The 20,349-nt window shown below is 53.5% G+C and overlaps 1 protein-coding gene across 8 annotated transcripts in view; it reads left to right on the top strand.

Annotated features, from left to right (window-relative positions):
• The window catches only part of RGS3 (regulator of G protein signaling 3), a 123,608-nt gene that overhangs the window by 60,140 nt on the left and 43,119 nt on the right, over positions 1–20,349 (top strand). For 5 of the 8 annotated variants that reach the window (XM_055301679.1, XM_055301678.1, XM_055301680.1 and 2 more), the window contains 2 exons: positions 1,849–1,892; positions 8,606–8,728. In XM_055301679.1, the coding sequence (XP_055157654.1) occupies positions 1,849–1,892; positions 8,606–8,728 (167 nt within the window). Of the gene's footprint in view, positions 1–1,848; positions 1,893–8,605; positions 8,729–13,240; positions 13,787–20,349 lie in introns of those variants that run through there. The other 3 variants (XM_055301684.1, XM_055301689.1, XM_055301688.1) reach the window with 2 other exon arrangements.

The raw sequence follows: 20,349 nt of genomic DNA, 5'->3' as shown, positions 1-20,349 counted from the left end.
ACCCCCTGCCATTGGGAATATGTCGTAGGCTGAGCCTCCCCCAACCTCTCGGCCTCCTGTCTCCCCGAGGCTCCCATCTCCTTGGCTTTCCCCTCCCATCTGGAGCCTTCTTTTCTCTCACTGCCAGCTTCTAAAACCCACATTTCTGTTATTTTCTTACATAGATCTTTTTGTTTCTCCCTTGGCACTAAGATCTGCTTCTAGAAAAAGCCAAGGAGGCATCCAGAATGTTTTCTTAAACAAAAGAAACCACCTCCCCTTGTCTCCACCCTCAGCAAGGCAAATAGTTGGTGGAAGTTTCCAAATGGGAGGTTTCTTAAACATGATGAGCTTCCTAGGGGGGCCCTCCCCGTCCCGACCCTCCTTTAGGTGAGGAGAAGTAGCAGGATTTCTTCTGAGTCCAGAGTGAACTCCCCTGCCCCCCACCCCCGCATTGGACTATTGGACTATTTTTCTCTGGCTCTTGCTGGCACCCCTGGCCCTAGGGAACTGCCGGTATGCTTGCTGCAGGGGGACCTGGTCTTCACCCACACGAGGGCCTTCACTCACTGCTTTCCTTAGAAGTTGGCTTGCCCCACTATCTCTGTTACCTGGTCAGCTTTACTTTGCAACCCATTTTGGTTTTTCGGACAATTTCTTCGATTCAAATGTGTGTTGAGCCTCAGTTTTCCCCACACGAATCATGGATGCTAGTGGCCTCTGCATCCTGGGGGTTGTTGCAAGGGTCGAGCTTCTGCACGGACAGCAGGTGGCACAGCGGTCGGCACATGGCACTGTAAGTGTGTGTTGTTATACATGTGGTATGGTTGTTTCTCTCAAAAATGACTACCTGCCCAGTGAGGTCAATTGCTTGAAATTCAGGAAATTGCTAACCATCCCTGGTCTGTGCCCCGAAGAATGCCCCGGTGGGGAGTGATGCCAGGTTCCGAGGAGCAGCCCGCAATGGTCAGGGAAGGGGCAGGGTTTCTTCCTCACACTTGCTATCCCTTGAACCACAGCTTGTGCTTCTGCACGTCCGTGCCTTTGCCAGTGCTGTTCCCACCTCCCAGAGTGTCCTTCTTCCCATCTTGCATTGAAGTTCAAGAGGATCCTCCTCCAAGGAGCCTTCCCCAGCAGCCAGGGGTCACCTCTTGGTCTTAGTGTTTCTGAAGCGCTGGGACCAAATGGGTCGTCTGTAGGTTCTCTGCCTTAGCCCCTCTGCTGGAGGCACGGGGAGCCCGACGGTTCCTCCCAGCTGCCTCCCAGGTGGAGAAGTGGAGGGTGGGCAGTTTGGGATTGGAAATCGGGGCTCTAGGAAAACACACTGAGGGGCTGGGCCCAGGCTGGGAGGCCATCTGCGGGCAACATCCAGCCCATGACTGGGGATCTCGCTGCACAGCCCACACATTCCTAGGTCCATCCAGCAAGTAAGTGGCCCCTTGTTGAACCTTGAAATGGCAAAGGCAATTGGGAGCGTTTCAAGGAAAACCCAAATATGTGCTGCCTCTGTGTCCCTCCGTGTCCCTCATGGCAGGGAGCATGGAAAGACCGAAGCCTTCTGAGGCAGGTGACAGCTCCCTGAACCTGTGCCCAGAGGTGTTCCTGGCTGCCTGTCAAGGGAGTGGGACTGCAGCATCCTTGGGGTGATGCAGACCTGTGGGTAAAGCCCTTACTGCTGTGCCTCCATCTGCTTAGTTCCTAAGTGCGTTTCCCTCTAGAGATTTCCCTGTCCCCTGTGCCTGCCTCCTTCTTCCTCTTTTTCTGGAAGGTACTGCACACGGGCTTCTGGGCGAGGCAGCTGGCAGTACTATAGCTGCTTAGACTGTGTTGCCGACTCTAACGCAAGTCTTATATTTTCTTTCCTCCAAGGTTCTTCAGAAGACCTGAAATTCTGTGTGCTGTACCTAGCAGAGGTGAGTCCTTGCCTCTGGATCTGAAGAGAGAGCTCTGTGGCCTGGTGCTAGTGGGAAGACATTGGTCTGTGTCTAGTCCTGGGTTCCAGTGCCAGGCTCCATGTCATCTCATACCGTGGTCCTGGGGGGTTTCCTGCCCTAGAATGGGGACAGGAGTCCCTACCTCAGTGTCTCTCACCTCTGCGTAGAAGAGCAGTGGGCACAGAAGTGCCTAGAAGGGGGGTACCTGGGTGGCTCAGTCGGTGAAGCATCTTTCTTCTGCTAGTCGTGATCCCAGGGTCCTGGAATCGAGCCCCACATCGGGCTCCCTGCTTAGCGAGGAGCCTGCTTCTCCCTCTCCCTCTGCCGTTCCCCCTGCTGCTCGCTCTGTCAAATAAATATAGAAAATCTTAAAAAAAATGCCCCGAGGGGACAGAAGGACATTGTGATCCCCCACTTAGGACCCTCTGGTCTCCAGCACCTGCAGGGGTCAGAGTGAGGCTGTGGCCTGACAGCTATGCATCATTTTCTTTACTTGGTTGGTAGCCTTGCTTCTGGAGATTTGCCCTGGTTCTTGTGCCTGCCTCTTTCTCCCTCTTTTTCCAGGAAGTACCACCCATGACCCCTCTCGAAGAATCTTGTTAGCGTTTTAAAGGGCACAGATGTAATTGCACGTTTACCTGGGCCAGCTAATGCAGGCTAAATGAAACATTGAGTGTCTGCGCTTTGGGGCTGGAATGATGCCCACTCCGTGTGATTGGTATTCCTGGTTATCTCAGTCTGCTCAGAAGCACGTATGGGCGGTGCTATGCCTTTGCTGAACAAAAGCAGGCAGACAACTTACTGCTTGATATACTTTGGGAGATAAAATATCATCACACCAGGGCTTTAATCACAGAAGTCCGTGGTGATGAAAACATTGATTGCTACGGAGCCATAGAAACTCTTGAATTTTCAGCCAAATTTCTATTCCCAATCTCATGTCTCTGCTAATAGGAGCAGGGGCAGTATCCACTCTAAGCAAGGATTCGTTAGACCCGTTCCCAGCCTCTGCTTCTACTTAAGTCTGTTCCACCTAAAAGTCCTGGACACACCAACCTGTCTGGTGGGACAAGATGCTGTGGGCAGGGCATGGTCTATACTCGCTGTCCAAGAGGAAGGTACCCTTTGGAGAAGGAGTGTGTATGTCGCTTACGATTAAAAATCATCCCTTTAGTTCCTGGCTATGAAAAGGGGTTCAGGCCTTCGAGAGAGTCCCCTTGGCTGAACAGATGCCTGGGGGAGAAGGCGGAGTTGACCAGTTAGCTTCATGGGAGGGCAGAGCATTTTAAAGGGCAGTGGACATTGTTGGAGCTGAACTGAGGACCTTGACTGCCTAGAATGGTGACCCAAGGCCCAGGAAGGCATTGGATGTCTTCCCCTGGTTGGCACATTCCACCAGGCACAGGAAGTAGCTGGCAGAGGCGCTTCAGAGCCCATGGGTAGTCGGTTCCACAGAGCCCAGCCACCAGCCTAGCAGCTGTGAACGAGGCTGGGAAAAGTCAGAGCACTGGCCCCTCAGCCTCACCCCTCTGGATTCTAGCTCTCCCTGGCAGGGCCTGAAATGAAGCTCCAGGTTCTTTAATGCCAGGAGAGCTTCCTGCCAGGCTGGTTTGTTTTGTCCAGAGAAAAGCACTTCTGCTTATTGGCTTCCAGGGAACTGTGACCGCCTAGCTCTCTAAAGATTGATGAAGGGATATTGATTCAGGGCCTTTTATTTCAGTTAAAGTGCCAGGAGTTCTAATCCAGAGGGGCTGGAGATCGGAGCTCACAGGCAGCCAGAAGCCTCTTTTCTCCTAAGAGGCTGTTGTGAGAGGCACGTCTGTAACGGGAAGACAGGATGCCTGCTTGCTCTGTGGCCCCACATAGGCTCAACACGATGCTTTTGGATCCCACGGGGAACCCCAAACTCACATCGTCACTGGACCTTCTGACAAGTGGTTTATCTTCATTGTCTAACATGCAGGAAGCACCCAGAAAAGAAACTGGGGCAAGAGAGTTAGGAGTTTGAGAGGTTTTCTACTGCACTCCAAAAGCCTCAATTGCCTGGGGAGGGGGTGGGTGGGCAGCAGCTTTGGTTGTTTCCTAGCAGTAGGTGCTGGGTGGGATTGTCCTAAGTAGTCCTCGGCCCTGGAGTCTCTATTTTCCTGGACAGGTATCCCTCAGCCCCTGCAAACCTGTGGGACAGACACAGCCTCCTACTGGCTTGGGAACACCAAGGTCACTGGGACAAACGGCATGTCGGTCAAGAACTATTCTCTTGGGATTTGATCCTGGCTCCATTAATTTGAGAGTCTGCGCTTTGGGGTTAGGAAGACCTAGACTTGAATCATGGCTCTGCCCATTTCCTAACTGAGTGATCTGGGCCAGTCACGTACTCCTCTCTGAAACAAGGCTGATGGGGCCTACCTGGCAGGGCTGTTGTAATGATTAAATGAGATTCAATAAGATACCCTGGTCAAGGCACTTAGCACAGAGCCTGGCACAGGGTGAGTGCTCCATAAATGGTAGTTATTGTTATTGTCAGCTTCATAACAGGGGGAGAGCTTTTCATATTCATTTATTCTCCATTAGAGACATCACCAATGATTTATTGACCTTTTAAAAAGAAAGCTAAGAGGAATATCTCATGTTCCTTGTAATGTACATACAGAGTTACACAAACGCGGTAAGACTGCAGGCTCTAGGGGAGGCAGGGGACAGACTCTGAATCTCCTTTCCTGAGGTCTCCCCGGGCCGCTGACTTACCCTCTCCAAGCCTCAGTGTTCTCATCTGAAAAATGAAAGGCTGTGCCTTTCCTTCCTACCTGTGTCATAAAGTCATTAGACTTAAATGAGAGGATGTTTGTAAAGGCAAGTGAACAAACAGTAGCAGGAGGGGTTTTAGTTCCTACAAAGATAATACTAATTCAAGGAGATATGGCAAGACAGGTTTTTGTTTTTTTTAAGATTTTATTTATTCATTCATGAGAGATACATGCACACACACACACAGAGAGAGAGAGAGAGAGAGAGAGAGGCAGAGACACAGGCAGAGGGAGAAGCAGGCTCCATGCAGGGAGCCTGACATGGGACTCGATCCCAGGTCTCCAGGATCAGGCCCTGGGCCGAAGGCGGCACTAAACCACTGAGCCACCCGGGCTGCCCAAGACAGGGGTTTTACAGAGGCCGGGAGCACCCAGGTTTCTGGCTGGATTTGAGGATGCTCGTGTTTGAATGCAGAAATCCAGGCCCAGTGCTCCATCAGGAGGCCCCTTCTCTGAGTGAGTTACATGAGGATGCCTTTAAGGCTGCTTATGGCCTCGACCCTGGGTCCTGGTATGTGAGGGCATGGTGTGCAACGGCATTGAAACCAATGAGTTAGATCACTCGGGATTAAGAGAGACTGTTCATATGCAGGGCAGCCAGGCAGGCAATAGGTCCTTGATTTGACAGATGTATACAGATGGGAATTCAGCTACCCTGGAGGAAGTTGGTTCTAGGCTTTCTCTCTTGACCAGATCAGCCTCCAAAGCTCCTAGAAAGGAGCCTTGGGAGCAAGGGCCTCCCCAACATGTTTGCCCATCTAAGACAGCCAACCCCTGGCCCCTGGGGCCAGGCCTGGGTTTAGGTCTTTGGTGCCTCAGAAGGCTTCTGGATTCTCTAGCATTATGGGGCTTTCAGCTTCAAGCTCTCAGAGCCAGAGACTCAGCCCTGAACTCTACATTGAGATAGGTCATATGGTTACCATCCCAGGCAGGGAGAAACACGATTTTCTAAAAAGAGATTATCTACAGGGCAAGGAAGAGGAAGTGGTTCTTGTGGTTGTCAGTAAAATGGAGATAATCACAGCCTTTACCTTGCAAGGTTATTGGAAGTACTGAGACCCCCCTAGTGAAGTGCTTAGCACTGTGTGGGGTATGGTATGTGGGGGGGGGGTGACTCAAGATGAGTTTGCTGGCAGCCCTCTCACTGTGAGGGGAGGCTTTCCTGCACTTCTGTAGAAAGGCACACGATCCTGGAGCTCAGAGCAGTGTAGAGTAGTACAAAAAGTTACCAGTGAGCTCTGCAGCTGCTCTGAGACCCACTGGCTGGCAGGGCTCTTTGAAGGCTTTCGTGCTCTGGTTGCTTCTGGGCCCAGTCTGCAAGGGGGAGCATTCCTGCCAGTGGGCAGTGACTCAGCAGGCCTCCTGGGGGCCTCTCAGGTTTGGGGGATGAAATCTCAGCGGGTGTTTCTCCAAGGCTTTGAGTCTTGCTTCTGGGACTTGCTGGCAATAAGAGTTGGAGGAGGCCCTTAGCCACTCTGAGCCATGGTTTTCCCCTTCCTTGCTTTTGGGAGCAACCGTCTAAGCCCTTCCTACCTCTTCATGAAATTGTCGAGATCAAAATGAGAGCATGGATAGGAAAGCGCTCTTTAAAAAAAAAAAAAAAAAAAAAGGAAAGCGCTCTTTAAAACTGATAATTAGAGAAAATGAATTGTTATTAAGGCTAAAATTCTTGCTTTGGAACAGAAAGAGAAGAAGAGGTTTGGCTCTGGGAGCTTAAGGGATGTGCTGAAGCCCTAAACGCTAGGTCCAGGCAGGGCCAGCTTTGTGGAGAGATGGCCTGTCTAGGCTGGAAGGGACCATGGTCCTTGCCTCACCCCTGACCTGGCCGGGGAACATGGTGAGACACGTTCTGCCCTAGCTGGCTTCCCTCTGGGGAATCCTGGGGTCTTCTTTGCTGGGCCTGTCCTTTCCCTGCAGCAGACTGGGGGGTGGGGGGGCAGTTCTGAGAAGTGGAGGGGATCTGTTGTTAAGTGGGACAATTGCCTCACCACATCTGCCCAGTTCTCTGAAGCCAAAGGGTGGCGATTTCTTCCCTCTCTGATGCTTTTAGGAAGACCAGCGCCTGAGCACTTTGGGGCAGGAAGGAGCGGCTGGCATGCTGGGAACACTTAGCATGGGAGCCGACCCCACCCTGAAGGGTTGGGTGAACGTCCCTGCATGCTATTCGAAGATGCTGGTAGCCATCCCAGCTCAGAGCCATTGCATGTGCTGTTCCTTCTGCCTGGAACAGTTTCTCCCAAGCAGTTGCCTCGCCGGCCTATATGGTTCAGGCCTTCACCCGCATGCCACCCCTGCAGAGAGGCCTTCTCTGACCACCAGGCTCAAGCAGAACCTCTCCCTTTTAGCCTTTTCACAATTGGTAATGATATTATTCCATTGTTCAATGGTTTATGGTCTCTGCCCCAACCTGAGGGCCAGGGCTCCGTGTCTCTTACTTGCTTCTTACCCCCCTACGACCTAGTACAGCCTCTGACATGTAGCAGGCGCTCAGTAAATATTTATTAAGTGAGCAAAGGACTGAGTAATAACAACAGTAGCTGCTCTCTGTCGAGGCCTCGGACTGTTCTTGTGACTTCCCTGCTCGCTCACGAGCACCAAGAGGGGGTGATGTCATTACCATTGGCATCTGACAGGCTTTCCTGAGGTCCACAGCTAGGAAGTGGCAAGGCTGGGATTCATTCAATCCTTGCCACTTCCTCCTAGCTGTGGACCTCCGAGAACGACTGCAATAGAAGTCCGAGGAACAAGGACTGCATAGAAACACTGCCCTTTTCTCTGTTCCAAGCCATCCAGCCCATGCTCTCAGCTCCCCGGCAGAGCTCATGTAATCGCAGCCCTGTGAGGTTATAATCAAATTCCAGTGGAGTCAGAAAGAGCCTGCAGTCCCCTGACCAGAGTGTTCTAGAGTGGATGATCGCTCTGGGCGTGCTGGACTGCCCCCCCGCCCCTCCCCCCAGCATGGTCCAGCTACCCCCATTCCCACCCCTGCCCCAGGGGGGCCCCCCTCCCTGGGTCTCAGCAGGCAGCGCCCTGGTGCTTGTGCCAAAGCTGGCCTGCCTTTGACCTCATCCCGAAGTCCCTCCGGGAGCCAGAGCTTACCGAGGCCATCACTGGCCACGCACCGTGCTGGGCCCAGATGGAAAAGGCCTTTCTGGAACGACTTTCTAGTCTAGTTGGGGGGACGAGACTGCACTTAACAAGGTTACATGGCAAGATGAGATTGGAATGACAGCAGCGCTCGTGCTGGAGTCTGTCATTGCACTTGACGGAGCTGAGGAGCCCTGGGGCGCCCCCGGCTCCCATGCCAGGCACTAGTACGGCCGTAGGGGCCACATGACTGCACCTGCCAAAGACTTTCTCAAGGGACCTGAGTTTCTGTCTGAGTTCTCTTGGTACGTCTGTCCACCTGCCCATCTAACCTTGCCCTTGTGATCAGATCTTGCACCGAGGTGGGGGAGGGGGTGCTGTGTGAGCGGGAAGGGGGTCCGGGCTCCACAGAGCGTCAGAGGCCTGGAGACCTTGGCCCTCTGGGTTCCCCTGTGCTCCCCCAGCTGCTGCCTTGTGCTGCCTGTCCCCGGGGGTGACCTCACCATTTCTGTCCTGTGGCTCTCCACAGGCCTCCACTGTGTTGGGAACCAACGCCTCCCGCCCTTCCCCCCATCCCGCGGGCACACCGCTCCCTCGCCAGCTGGCCCCCGAACCAGCTTCCCTGCTCCTCTGGCTGCCTCGATGTCACTGGGGATTAGTGTGCATTTGTGGCTTTTAGTGGGCCCTCCCCTCCCTGCTGCAGCCTCACCCTCTGGAGCCCAGGGATGGGCTGGGGCATGGGAGCCCCCTGAACCAGGGAGCAGCCCTGACCATCCTTTTCTCTGTTTTCCCTGACGTCAGAAGGCAGAGTGCTTATTCACTTTGGAAGCGCACTCGCAGGAGCAGAAGAAGAGAGTGTGCTGGTGCCTGTCGGAGAACATCGCCAAGCAGCAACAGCTGGCCGCTTCGCCCCTGGAGAGCAAGGTAAGGGCCTCACCGGTGGCCGCAGCCCTGGCTGCCTGGCTTCCCCTCGGCCAGCCTCGACCCTCAAGGCTCTGATTTGAGCTTGGGACCAGCTTCAGCTTAGGACTTGGATCTGAGCAGCAAGCTCTCAGCAGGGATGCCTGTGCTTGAATGTCTCTCCCCTTTGGCATCTCACTGGGTCTACAGAGTCGGTTTTGTGTTGCTCAGGTGGAGTGACAGAGCCTGATGGGGCATGGCCATCCGTTCTCGGCTCTGTTCGATGGCTTGCCTATGGCCAGGTCTCATTTGGGTTGGCCTGCTGCTGCCTGGCATGTCGTGCCCAGGGGGAGCACACTGGTGTGTAACACTGGCCGAGGGCAGGCATCTTTGGGAGGAGGTATCTGCGTCAGAAGCTGTCTAGTTTGATGCAGGCCACGGCCAAGTGGACCCAAGTGGAGTTTGCTGGGGACTGGGGGCTGGCCAGCAGAGCATCAGGGAAGATTAGGGCCTCCCAGCAGAGGCTGACCTGGGATAGGCACCCCTCAGCTGGCCCGGTGCCCGTGGAGGGGATGGGAGCCAGATCACAGCCTTGCCCTTTGTCGGCTCCATGCCAACCACAAGCGCAGTTGTAGTTCCCATTTGTGAGTCACGCAGGTGACTTCTCTTTGGTGAGAGTGTTGGCCATTTGGGGATTTGGTCTGGTTGGCTGCGTAAGGATCTGAGTGGTTGGTCTGCTGACTTGGGGAGAGGATGAATGAAAGTGCGTGGCAGCCGGTAGACTGGGTGCCCTATTTCTTCTCCCCTGTGCATTCAGCAGGCATATGGGGGCTGCGGGGACAGGCCTGCTAAGGCAGGAGGTTTCTGGCAGCCTCTGGTGCGGCCGTGGGGGACAGCAGCTCCCCAGCTATCCCCTAAGGAAGGGAATGATGGTCTGAGAATTCTGGAATCTCAGACGTGGAAATTATTTTGTTTTATACTTGGCAGGGGGCAAGAGTAACTTTGTGGAGGGAGGATAGTGGGAAGAGCATGAACTTTGAATCACACTCTAATGCTGACTGGCGGTGTGACCTTGGGCAAGTCGCTCTACTACTCAGTGCTTTGATGTCCTCATCTGGGAACAACAGTTCCTCCTCCAAAGGGCTGCTGGGAGAGTCAAATGAGATGGTGCATATACAGCTCACAGCACAATGCCTGGTATGCAGCAGGTGCTCAACCACAGTGGTGGGGAGTGCACTGCCCCCACCTCTGCCCCGGCTCCTTGTCGCTACCTTCCTATCACCAGGTTCTTCTATGAACACAGACCTGTGGCGGAGGCTGTAGGCTGCTTGGCTTGGTCGCAGTCAGAAACCAGGCCATTCTCTTCGCTGGGGCAGTCCCTGGGAGGATCCATGGCTGAACTCATGCCCCACCCCCACCCCAGCTTTCTTATGTTATTGGCCTTAGCTCCTTCTAGTCTGGGGGGGAAGAATTCTTTCTGCTTCAACTTCAGAGTTTGCAGGCTCTGAAGTGTGCTGCCAACATCCTCTCAGCGCCTCGGGCGATCTCTCCATCTTCAGTTGGGAGGACACTCTGAGCGACTGAACAGAGTCTGAGTTTCTGAGACAGGCTCTGGGCCCTGCAGGCTGTGGATGTGGCTGGCTGACACCGGAAGGGCCCTAGCGGCTGGGGCCTGGCTTCAGGGCCATGCCAAGACCCATGGGCACCCTGGGCTGGCCACAGTTAGACACCTCTTCAAATCAAAACGCTTTACATGTGTGTTTTTAATGGAGCAGCTGTGTGTTGGGTGGAGGAGGTTAAAGCATGGGGACAACTTCAGAACTGCCTCCTTGCCTGAGAACCCGACCCTGCTGCCGTCCTGCACACCCCACTGGCCCACCTTCCTTAGAAGGCAGTTATGTAACCACCTTTTGTTCAGCCCGGAGGCCCCTTGGGGTCTCAAGCCCCCAACCTCCCCTACCCCTAACCCCCACCGTACCCACTTAAGGAGTCTTAGTGACTTAGTCCTCCTGGTCATTTACAAAAAGCTCCCCGAGAGACTTTCTGGTAACTATGATTTTCTCCAGTCCCATGGAGCTCCAGGAGGGCTTTCGCATCCTTAGCAACTTGGCCTGGTGGCCATCCAGCCAACCCACACCTGCACTCAGCTCCTCTGGGTCCTGGCAGCCTCAGAGGTGACCATGAAGGACCTTGCCCGAGGGTGGGGCCACAGCCATTCTGCTAAGGTTGCTGACTTCCAGGGAGAGAGAAGAGGGAAGGCCAGGCAAAGCTCAGGCCCCAGCGTCTTGTTCTTGAGGCAGAAAGTCTCACTTGATTGATTTGTCCAGACTGAGTAGCATGCCTTTTTTTTTTTTTAATGCCTTTTCTTTGTTCTTTCTGAGAATGCTCCGCCTTCTGCTGCATGAGTGAAACCTTTGCCCAGGCTGTTCCCTGCCCTAACTCAGATGCCTCTCTGGGGAAAGAGGGGCTTGCAAGGCTACTCCCCAAAGTCCCATGCTGCCCTTTCTCAACCCTGTTCAGTAGCGCCTGCCGATAACCTTGGAATGGGGGACCCTCACACCTCTCAAGGGTTGCAAAGTTCTTTCCAAATTTGCAAAACATAAATGGGAACGTGAAATGCTTGTTGGAAAAGGTAGAGGGAGGTCGGAGAAGATGGATTCGAAGAACAAGAGAGGCGGGTGTGCCACTACCTGCCGTGTGACCTCTGGCAGCTGCTTCCTCAGCAGTCCCACTCGTGCATAGGTCAGCTGGCCCTTTCTTGCTCTTTGAACTTTGAGATCTTCCTGAAAGTTCACCATGGAAGATTATCACGGAGGGCCTGGGGTCATGCAGTCTCTGGATGATTTCCGCATGACTTGGTTGCCTGTGAACTCTACGGCCTGTAGGGGCCAGATCCTTGGGTCCCCTCTTAGGGGTGGGGCAGTCACAGGCTTTCGGTGCTGTCTTGAGGTGCCTGGGGGTTGCTGGAGGGGGGGGCGGGCTCCAGCTGTGGTAGTGCAGACACAACGAGGCAGGCAGCGTCCAGCCCACACCCCTTCTCTGGGAGCTCCGTTGCCTTTTTCAGCTCACTTTGAGCTGCTCTGAGTCAGCCTGTGTAAGCTCTCCCTCTCTCTGTAGGAGTGAATGACCCAGCTTCCTTCCACTCACCACACCCTTCTTTCTCATCAGAACTCTGCCCATTGCTTCAGCATCTATTCCTGGAGGGAACCTACCTTTCTTCTGCCTGGGATAGCTTTTACTCGACTCCCGGCCACGGGGTGTGCTGGCATGCTTCTACTGTAGAATAATAACTCACGGGTAGTCCCGCCTGTGGCTGCTGAGATTCTAAGCCAGTAGGGACAAACGGTTGCATGTTATTTTGGTTATTCAAATATACATAATAAATGCCTGCTCTGTGCCAGACACTAGGTTAGGTTCTTTGGGGTCGCAGAGATGGATGAGACCTGTCCTATGGAACTCATATTTATTTATTTATTTATTTATTTATTTATTTATTTATTTATTTAATTTATTCATGAGAGACACAGGCAGAGGGAGAAGCAGGCTCCTCGCAGGGAGGTGGATGCGGGACTTGATCCCAGGACTCCTGGGATCACGCCCTGAGCTAAAGGCAGATGCTCAACTGCTGAGCCACCCAGGCTTCCCGGAACTCTCTTTTAATTGGGCAGAGGTGACTAGGAATGGCACTCCATGCTTTAAAGGCTGTGCCTGTTGGGTCCTAAGAGTGGTCCAGTGAGGTCCAGAGTGGTCTGGGCTGCACATTCATCGTCCACTCTCTGAACCTCCCCCCGAACCCCCACTACACGCACAGCGCTGGCCTGGGCCACGGGAAGCCTGAGGAGAGTAGGCTTCCGACAGCCACCAGGCATGTGAGAGGAAACGCAGGGCAGCAGGTAACTGCTCTGTTCTCTGGGTGCACCCTGGACTCTATGGTGGGAATGCACAGATGGATCCGCCACACTCTTTCCTTGCGAGATCGCAGTCCAGTGGTGAGACAGATATGCCAACAGATTGCTCACAAGTAATACGGCTAGTGGTATGGGAGGTGTAAAGTCTTGGCACTCTGTGAGCTCAGGTGTTTTCATCAGTAAAGTGGCTGGATTGACAGGGTTCTCCTGATGATTAAACTCAGGTCATGTGTGCACAAGAAGAACTCCATGAACTAGCTGCTCTTGTTACCATTTCAAAGCTATGTTTATATAGGAAGATTCATCTAGTGGCCTTGCTTGTTGAAGCTGAATGCTGCTGCTCTGAGCACATGTGATGACCGCTCCATGTCACTGCCTGGTAACCACCTGCTGTATTCCGGGGCCCAGGCAGGGAAACTGAGGCCTCCTGTGTCTGCTCTGGCTCTGAGACTTCTCCCACAAGTGACGCCTTGTCATCTCCACTGGTCAGCTAGAGGCGGGGCCCCGGAGGTGCCAGGGTGGTCTGTCTGCGGAGCTCCGTAGAAAGGAACAGGGACAGGTCCTGGAGTCAGGCAGCCCCAGGCCAGAGTAGACAGCGAGCTAATTCCAGTTCTGTCTGGTTCCACAGAAACTCCACCCTTATGGCTCTCTCCAGCAGGAGATGGGGCCGGCCAACTCAACCAATGCTACCCAGGATAGAAGCTTTACCTCATCAGGACAGACTCTGATTGGCTGAGCAAACCCAAGGGCGGGACTCTGCTTCTGGCAACTTAACCCTTTGTTGGGCATCCCCTACCACACAGTAACCTCACCTCAACTGGACCCAAAGCGGAGGACCAAGATGGTGGGCCTAGGGTCACCTGAAGGCAGTGGCCCCACGGGTGTGTGTGGACTGGCATCAGAAGGACCACAGTGGTATGAGAGGCCCTGTGGGCACGTGCAGACTGGCATCAGAAAGTCCCAAATGGAGAAGACTCAAACTTTCTCCCTACAAGGAAAAAAGGAGAAGAAATAGTATCTGGGCTTCCCATGACTCCAGTGCCTGTCTTGGGGGCAGCGGGAGAGGTTGGCAGAGGTCAGCCCTGACAGAGAACCATGGCCTCGGCTTCCACTGCCAGAGGATGTCCCCACTCAATCGCTTCTTCATCTGTTCTCATTCATTCCTTCCTTCATGCAGCAGATATTTTGAAGGGGTGGGGTGGGGGGGGGGCATCTACTTTGTGCCAGGCTCTGGGCTAGGAGCTAGGGATTCTGTGGAGAATGAGGTGGATATGGCCTCCACTCTTGTCATGATTTCAGTTCTAGTAGGAGAGTGAGCATTAAATAGCTCAACACCAACACACACGCAACACGTACACGTACACACACATAATTACAAACTGATGAAGAAAAGGATTCCTTTAAGAGAGAATATGATTTAGATTGCTGTGGGGAGCGGGGCTGGGGGTTGGGCAGGGAATATCATCCCTTTGAAGTCAAGACCTGCAGGCCAGAAAGGAGCCAGTCAGGGATTTTGGAAGGAGCGTTCCAGGCAAATAGAACATCCTGTGGAGAGAACTTGAGATGGGAAAGAGCTTGCCATGCTGGGGCCGACAGAAGCCAGGCCGGTGTGGCCAGTGCTGAGTGTGGAGGCCGACCAGCTGGGTGGGGGCCAGATCATGCAGGGCCGCGGTGGTTAATGTTTCGCTGGTGTCATTCTAGATACAGTGGGAAGCCACTGAAGGCTTTTGAGAAAGGGAGTCAGTCTCAGGTACATTTCCAGAAGATCAGAGAGCCCAAGGTGGCACCCAAGTGGGTGTGAAGAGATCAGTGAGGGGGGTCCCTCCAGTCTTCCAGGTGAGGGCCAGTCCCAGATAGTGGTTGGAGAGGTAAACATGTGAATTTCCAGATCCTGGGATACGGTGGAGGCTCTGGGATGAGGAGAGAGAGTTCCCTGACACCCCCCCCCCCGCCCCCGCCCCCGCCGCAGCTCCCGGCCCCGGTGTCTCTACCACTCTGTCTTGTTCTCTCAGTGATGCACATGAGCACTGGAGCCTTCCTTACAGAGCCTCCTCCCAGCCAGGCCTGGATAGGCACGAGGGCTGAGTTCTAGGAAGGACCCTAGAAATTGGGAGCCATGGAGCCTTCACCTGGCCCAGGTGGGAAAGTTCACAGCCCCCAGGCCTCGGCAGAGCTTGCCGTGCTGTCTCCATCCTGTGCTGAATGGCTGGACAGGAAGCTGCGACACAGCTCTCTGGAAGCTGATTAGGTCTGCTTGCTTCCGAGCTCCCACGGTTTAGGGGCGGGGGCTAGGTGTAGCTCAGCTAAAGGAAGACCTATTGGGGGACAGTGATGAGAGCCCAGCCTGCTCACCACCTGGAACCCGGGGTTGGACAGCTCTCATACCCTTCTCTAACTGCCAAGACCTAGAAGGAGGGAAGCCAGAGGTCACAGGTCTGAGTAATAGAGCTCAAACACAAAAGATATGTGTAGGACCATGGTCGCTTGTGTAGAAAAAGGGGGTCCAAGAGGCTAGAGAGATGATGGCTCAGGCCAGAGAAGCCCCTGGACCTTGGATGGTCTCTGCATCATGTCCTGTAAAACCTTCTCAATGTCATTAGGGAGGGCTCTTACGTCTGATGAGGTTGCTCACCTGCTGTGGCCACTTGAACTCCAAGAAGGATGGCCCAGAAGAGAATACGTCCCTCACCTCCCATTTAGGCAGGATCAGAACAGGGGACGGAATGTATCTGCCGGTGACCAAGCTGATGCCCCAGCCCAGCAGGGGGACAGGCTCGGCCTGCAGCTCGCTTGCGGCGGGGGCGAGGGCTACACGGCGTCCGCGGGCCTGGACTCAGCCCGCAGGGTTCATTCCGAGGGGCGGAGCAGCCGTGTCTGCCCAGACAGGAAGCTGCACTTTGATTTCATTGGACTCCCTTATGAAATGACATTAAGGGGGATGCGGGGCCCAGGAGAATCGCCTGTCTGGGAAGGCAGCAAGCTTGATTCTGCAGGACGCGGTGACCCATGTCCGCCCACCAGACAGGTGCAGAGGACAGGAGCTCTGGCCACAGGGAAATGGAGCATCAGAACACGACATCGGGCCCAGGGGACAGGGCTTTCCTCCCAGCTCGTCCTGACAAGCTGCCCACTCGAGTGGTGCTCCTTGCTGGGGTCCTAGGCTGGCTGCCGGGGGGAGCGGACATCGGCTTCTGGGGCATCTCCTCGCCGGGAGCCCATCTCACTGGGGACCGTGGCGAGCCACAGTGCCGCTGCATCTCTGCCTCTCAAATCGATGAAACAATTAATTTGGCTCCACGGGCCCGAGGAGATGAAATATGACAGGGTGGCCGCTGCTCTGCAGGTCCCAGTGCCTCCAGGATGATGGACACGCTCTGGAAGCTGCATCTGAGAGTCATAATCACGGGAAACATGCTGAGCCCCGCCCTCCACATAAATCATGCTAAGAAGCCTTACACAATGGTCTCTTTCCTGATGGCCCAATTGTCTTGGTTTGGTGTCTGGGGCCTGGGAGCCAGGAGGACGGGAGCACACCACTGATTGTTGAAAAGGCCATCTGTGCGATTTGAATACAAAGTGATCCTTTCAGTTCCCCTCACACCCTCTGATCCTGTGTTTTCTTAGGTCTCAGGCTCTGGGTCTTTTGAAACTCTCTCTCTCCTTTAAGTAGCCATGCCCGGTCTCTGCTGGCAAGCTGGGACCTGCTGGAAATAATGACATTTCTTTATGTAGGTCTTGTTTGTTTGCTTATTTAAATTCTTTATTTAAAATGTTTTCATAAGTTCTGAGACCAAAGCCCTAACTTCTCACACACGGCACCCAGTGGGGTCTGCAGAGTGAGGGCGGAGGCAGTCTGGGCAAGGGTTCCCCACAGGGACAGCAGAGCCTTCCGGGGATGGCAGCCGGGATCCCCAGGCCTCCAGCAGCCTCTGGGTACAGGTGAAAGGGACTGAGACTCAGAGAAATGAAATGACCTATCTAAGGTCACACAGCTAGTAAGAGGCTGAACTAATCTTCAAGCCGAAGCCTTTCCACCTAACCCACTGCTCTTCCCAGATGCAAAGGGGATGGAAGCCGAGAAGTCAGTAATCTCCTTCTGGAAGAAGCAGGTGGATGATATCCTGCATGTAGAAGCCGTGGCCCTTTAAGCTCTAGAGGAGATGCGTTAGGACAAATGAATGAGATGTCTAATTTTCCACATAGTGAAGAAAGCTTCCAGAGTTCATATGTCTGAGGGGTAGCCCAGAAAAGCTCAAGCGCTTCACACCAGATCTGATGTGAAGGGCAAGGGAGACTGGCTCTCAGGGGGCATCAGTGTGGTGGGCTGATGCCCCTTCCCCTCTCGAGTCTGGCCTTCCAGAGGACTGGCCCGCAGACACAGAGTTGGGTACCCAGCAGCAGTGGGACTGTGGCCAGAGGCAGAAAGGGACAGCTATAGGTTTAGGACCTGAGCCCTTGACCCGAGCCCCATCAAGGGCAGGGAGAGAGTCCACACTGCATTCTGGGCCCAGATTTTGTCAATTGACTAGTTCCAACTTTCAACCCCAAGTAACTGGGAGTCAACTGGGCTGGATTTCAGATATCCCCCCGGAAAGCAGGCTTTTCCCGAAGAGGCTCACCTGTCTTGCTGTGTCTCCAGCCTTCTCCCCAGCCCTGCTTGCTGCCCGTCTGCCTCTGGACGGACAGCCCATGTCGCCACCTCGCTCTTCACCTGAGCCATGGTGCTGTTTTTGTTTTAGCTCTTAACGAAGACAGGGCAACTTTACCCTCCGTCCTGTCTTGACCTTATCTTCCCTCAAGCCTTTCTCTGAACAAGGCCACCACCCTGCAGTTGTTCCCAGGTCTTTGGTTTTAAGGGTAGAATAATAACTCTAGGTGGTTCGATGAGCACAGACACCGTGACCTCTATCTATTGTCTCTTTAATCCTCACTTCGGCCCTCATGAGGTTCATTATCCCCATTACACACCTACTCTCCTTACAGTCAACTTAGACAAAGACACTGCATCTTAGAGAAATTAAGAAACTTGCCCAAGGTCACACAGCTGCGGTAACTAGGATCGGAACCTGGCGGCCCAGCTGCCGAGCACCTGCTTTGGATTGCTCTGTACTGCTGCCTTCTGGCAATCACAGATCGTCCAAGCTGCTTCCAGACCACGTGGGAGGCTATTGTCAGAATAAAGCCCAGGTCTCCTCTTGGTTCTCAAGCCTCTCCCTGGGTGCACCATGCTCCTGCTTTGGGGCTGCAGCCCAGCCACATTGGATTATTTCAACCCTTCTCCAGACTCCCTGTGCACATTCATGTTTTAGCCGTCCTCCCAGAGGTGGCCTGCCCTCCTCTGCTGTCCCTGTCGGCACAATCCTCAACCTTTAAGGCCTGGCCCCTCTCCTGAGACACCGATCTCGGGCATGTCTCAGAAGTCATTGCTTCCTTCTCTCTGTTCCCGTGGTATTTTGTTCATCCTTAGCACGGTGTGTTAAGCAGATATGTCTCATCTGCAAGACTGAGTTCTTTGGGAGCCAGTGGCAGTCATATCTTATCGATTTCTTATTCTGTTACTGCCCCGTCTTTCGTACATGCTCAGGGGATATCGTGGAATTGATTTGGGTCATATGGTTCAAGCCTCTCGTGTTCTAGAATTTAAATGAGGAGACTGAGTCTCAAGGGACGTGAGCTGGCCATGGTCATGGGACACTGTCAGTGGCCAAGTTAAGTCTCCTGACTGTCTTGGCTCAGGGCTTTGTCTCTTGCGCCTCCACTTGGTGAGACCAGAGCCCGGAACCCCACCTGGTTTAGTAAGCAATCTGGCCAGGTTGATTTCAGGGTCATGGATACTACCGTGTTCCGTGCTGACTCCTGGCATCCTCAGAGGCAAAGGAGAACTGACCAGAGCTGCTCCCATGGTTCACTTCCCCAGGTGTGTGGAGCTCCCCTCTCACTGAACCCCTTGCCCTCGGAGAAAACCAGAGTTTTCTGAGGATCTTGGTTTGAATCCTGATGTTATTGGTAATGTACTGTGTGACTTTGGGCAAATTACTTTATCTATCTGATCGTTGGTTTCTTTACCAAGAAAAATGAGGCAGTTGAGTCTAGATGAGCTCCAGGAATCATCTTCAAAGCCTCGGGACCCTGATAGCAAGCGGGTTAAAGGAAGAAAGAAAACAGACATTCTGGTCTTCACTTTGAAACAAGATGTACGTGCTGTGAATATATGCAAATGCTGCATGTGGTTAGTATTCACCATGTACTCGAGACACATAAGGATACTTACGGATCTTGTACAGGAAGGGATCCCTGTCATAGGTACACAAATTATAAGCACACTCCTGACTCCTCCCCACCCCAAGGTGCCTCCTTCTGGACTGGGCCCTGGGAAGCCAGTGCAAGGAGCTTTCCAAGCCCAAATCCTCCCCTCTTCTTTCCTCCTTTCTACTCACCGACTGTTTTGTTTGAACTTCACATATATATGTGGGCACTTATGTTCTTTTAACCTTTCCAACTGGGAAAGGGCCCATGGCCTGAGGCTAACTTTCAAGTGGAATTTATGGTAACCAAAATGCGGGGCCTTTCATTTCTCGTGTGATCAGAAATCTCTTAGATTCGGCCCCAGAAGTCACCACTGACTTCTTCTTATTGCCTTTAATGTGTATCTTCTTTCATACAAACACTGCTCCAGGTAAATTTTCTACCAACAGTGTCTTTTAAATGTGAGTGGCTTCCTCTGATAGTGTTTGGCTGTTGCTCCTTGTGGAAGAACATTAAGGGTTAAGTAGGCTAGCCTAAGAAGCCGACCACCACTTATAACACAGTTTTCAGTGGGAGAATGCGTTCTGAGATCCATAATCAACTCTCAGATGGACTTTGAGAACACAGCTCAACACATACCCCAAAGCTGATGAATATTTTATGAATGACTAGAATTTTGATAGAACCATTGAACCTTTGAATGTGGAACTGAAAAGCCTCTCTCTTCCCACACCAAGATCAGTTGACGAACAAGCTGATTTATAGAAACCAAGACCAAAAGAGAGGCAAGAACTTGGCCAAGAGCCAAGCAGTTGGTGCTAGAACTGGAAGTGGGGCCCAAGCCTTTCGTTTCTAGGCCAGTGTTCCTCTTCAGTGACTTTTGAAGAGTGGACCAGGTTGGGGGCGGGGAGGGGCACCGATGTCCTAGAGATGCTCTCCTTGTCTCACTCGGCTCACTGTGTTGTCATTAGGAAAAATTAAGTCACCACTTGGGGCTGTAATGGAACTAGTGAGAAATGGCCTGGCTAATGGCATGGGGGGAGGTCGTCTAGTCGGCTGGCTGGTCTATAAATTCCTGCCGTGTTCCTGCCCGAGCAGAATGAATGGGGCTGCTGTTTTACCTGGAGCTCCGAGCATGGTGGAGATGCTCCCTGTGCTCTGTTCTAAAAATAGTGGTGGGAATGGAGCTGAGGGGAAGAGGAGGGGGCTCCTTTGGGAGCTGGGTGGGGCGCCTCACCCCCTTCCTCTTCCTGCCAGGCCCTATGTGAGGAAGAGCCGCAGGTTGAGAGGATTGAGATCTGGGAGGGTCCTGGAGCCATCAAACCTCACACCCCGTCCTCACACAGAAGAGGAGGCCCTACTAGGCCCCAGGAGGGGAAAGGACTGGCGAGCAGTCGCCGAGCCCAGGGAGGAGGTCCCCGCTGGCAGACTCTTTTCCCCCTGCTGCTCAGCAGGGCAGCTGCAGTCTGTGAGGTTTTCTCTCGCTGCCTC

The sequence above is a fragment of the Nyctereutes procyonoides genome, unplaced genomic scaffold, assembly GCF_905146905.1.
Source record: "Nyctereutes procyonoides isolate TBG_1078 unplaced genomic scaffold, NYPRO_anot_genome, whole genome shotgun sequence".
Taxonomy (NCBI): Eukaryota; Metazoa; Chordata; class Mammalia; order Carnivora; family Canidae; genus Nyctereutes; species Nyctereutes procyonoides.
This window is presented reverse-complemented; position numbering and strand designations above follow the sequence as displayed.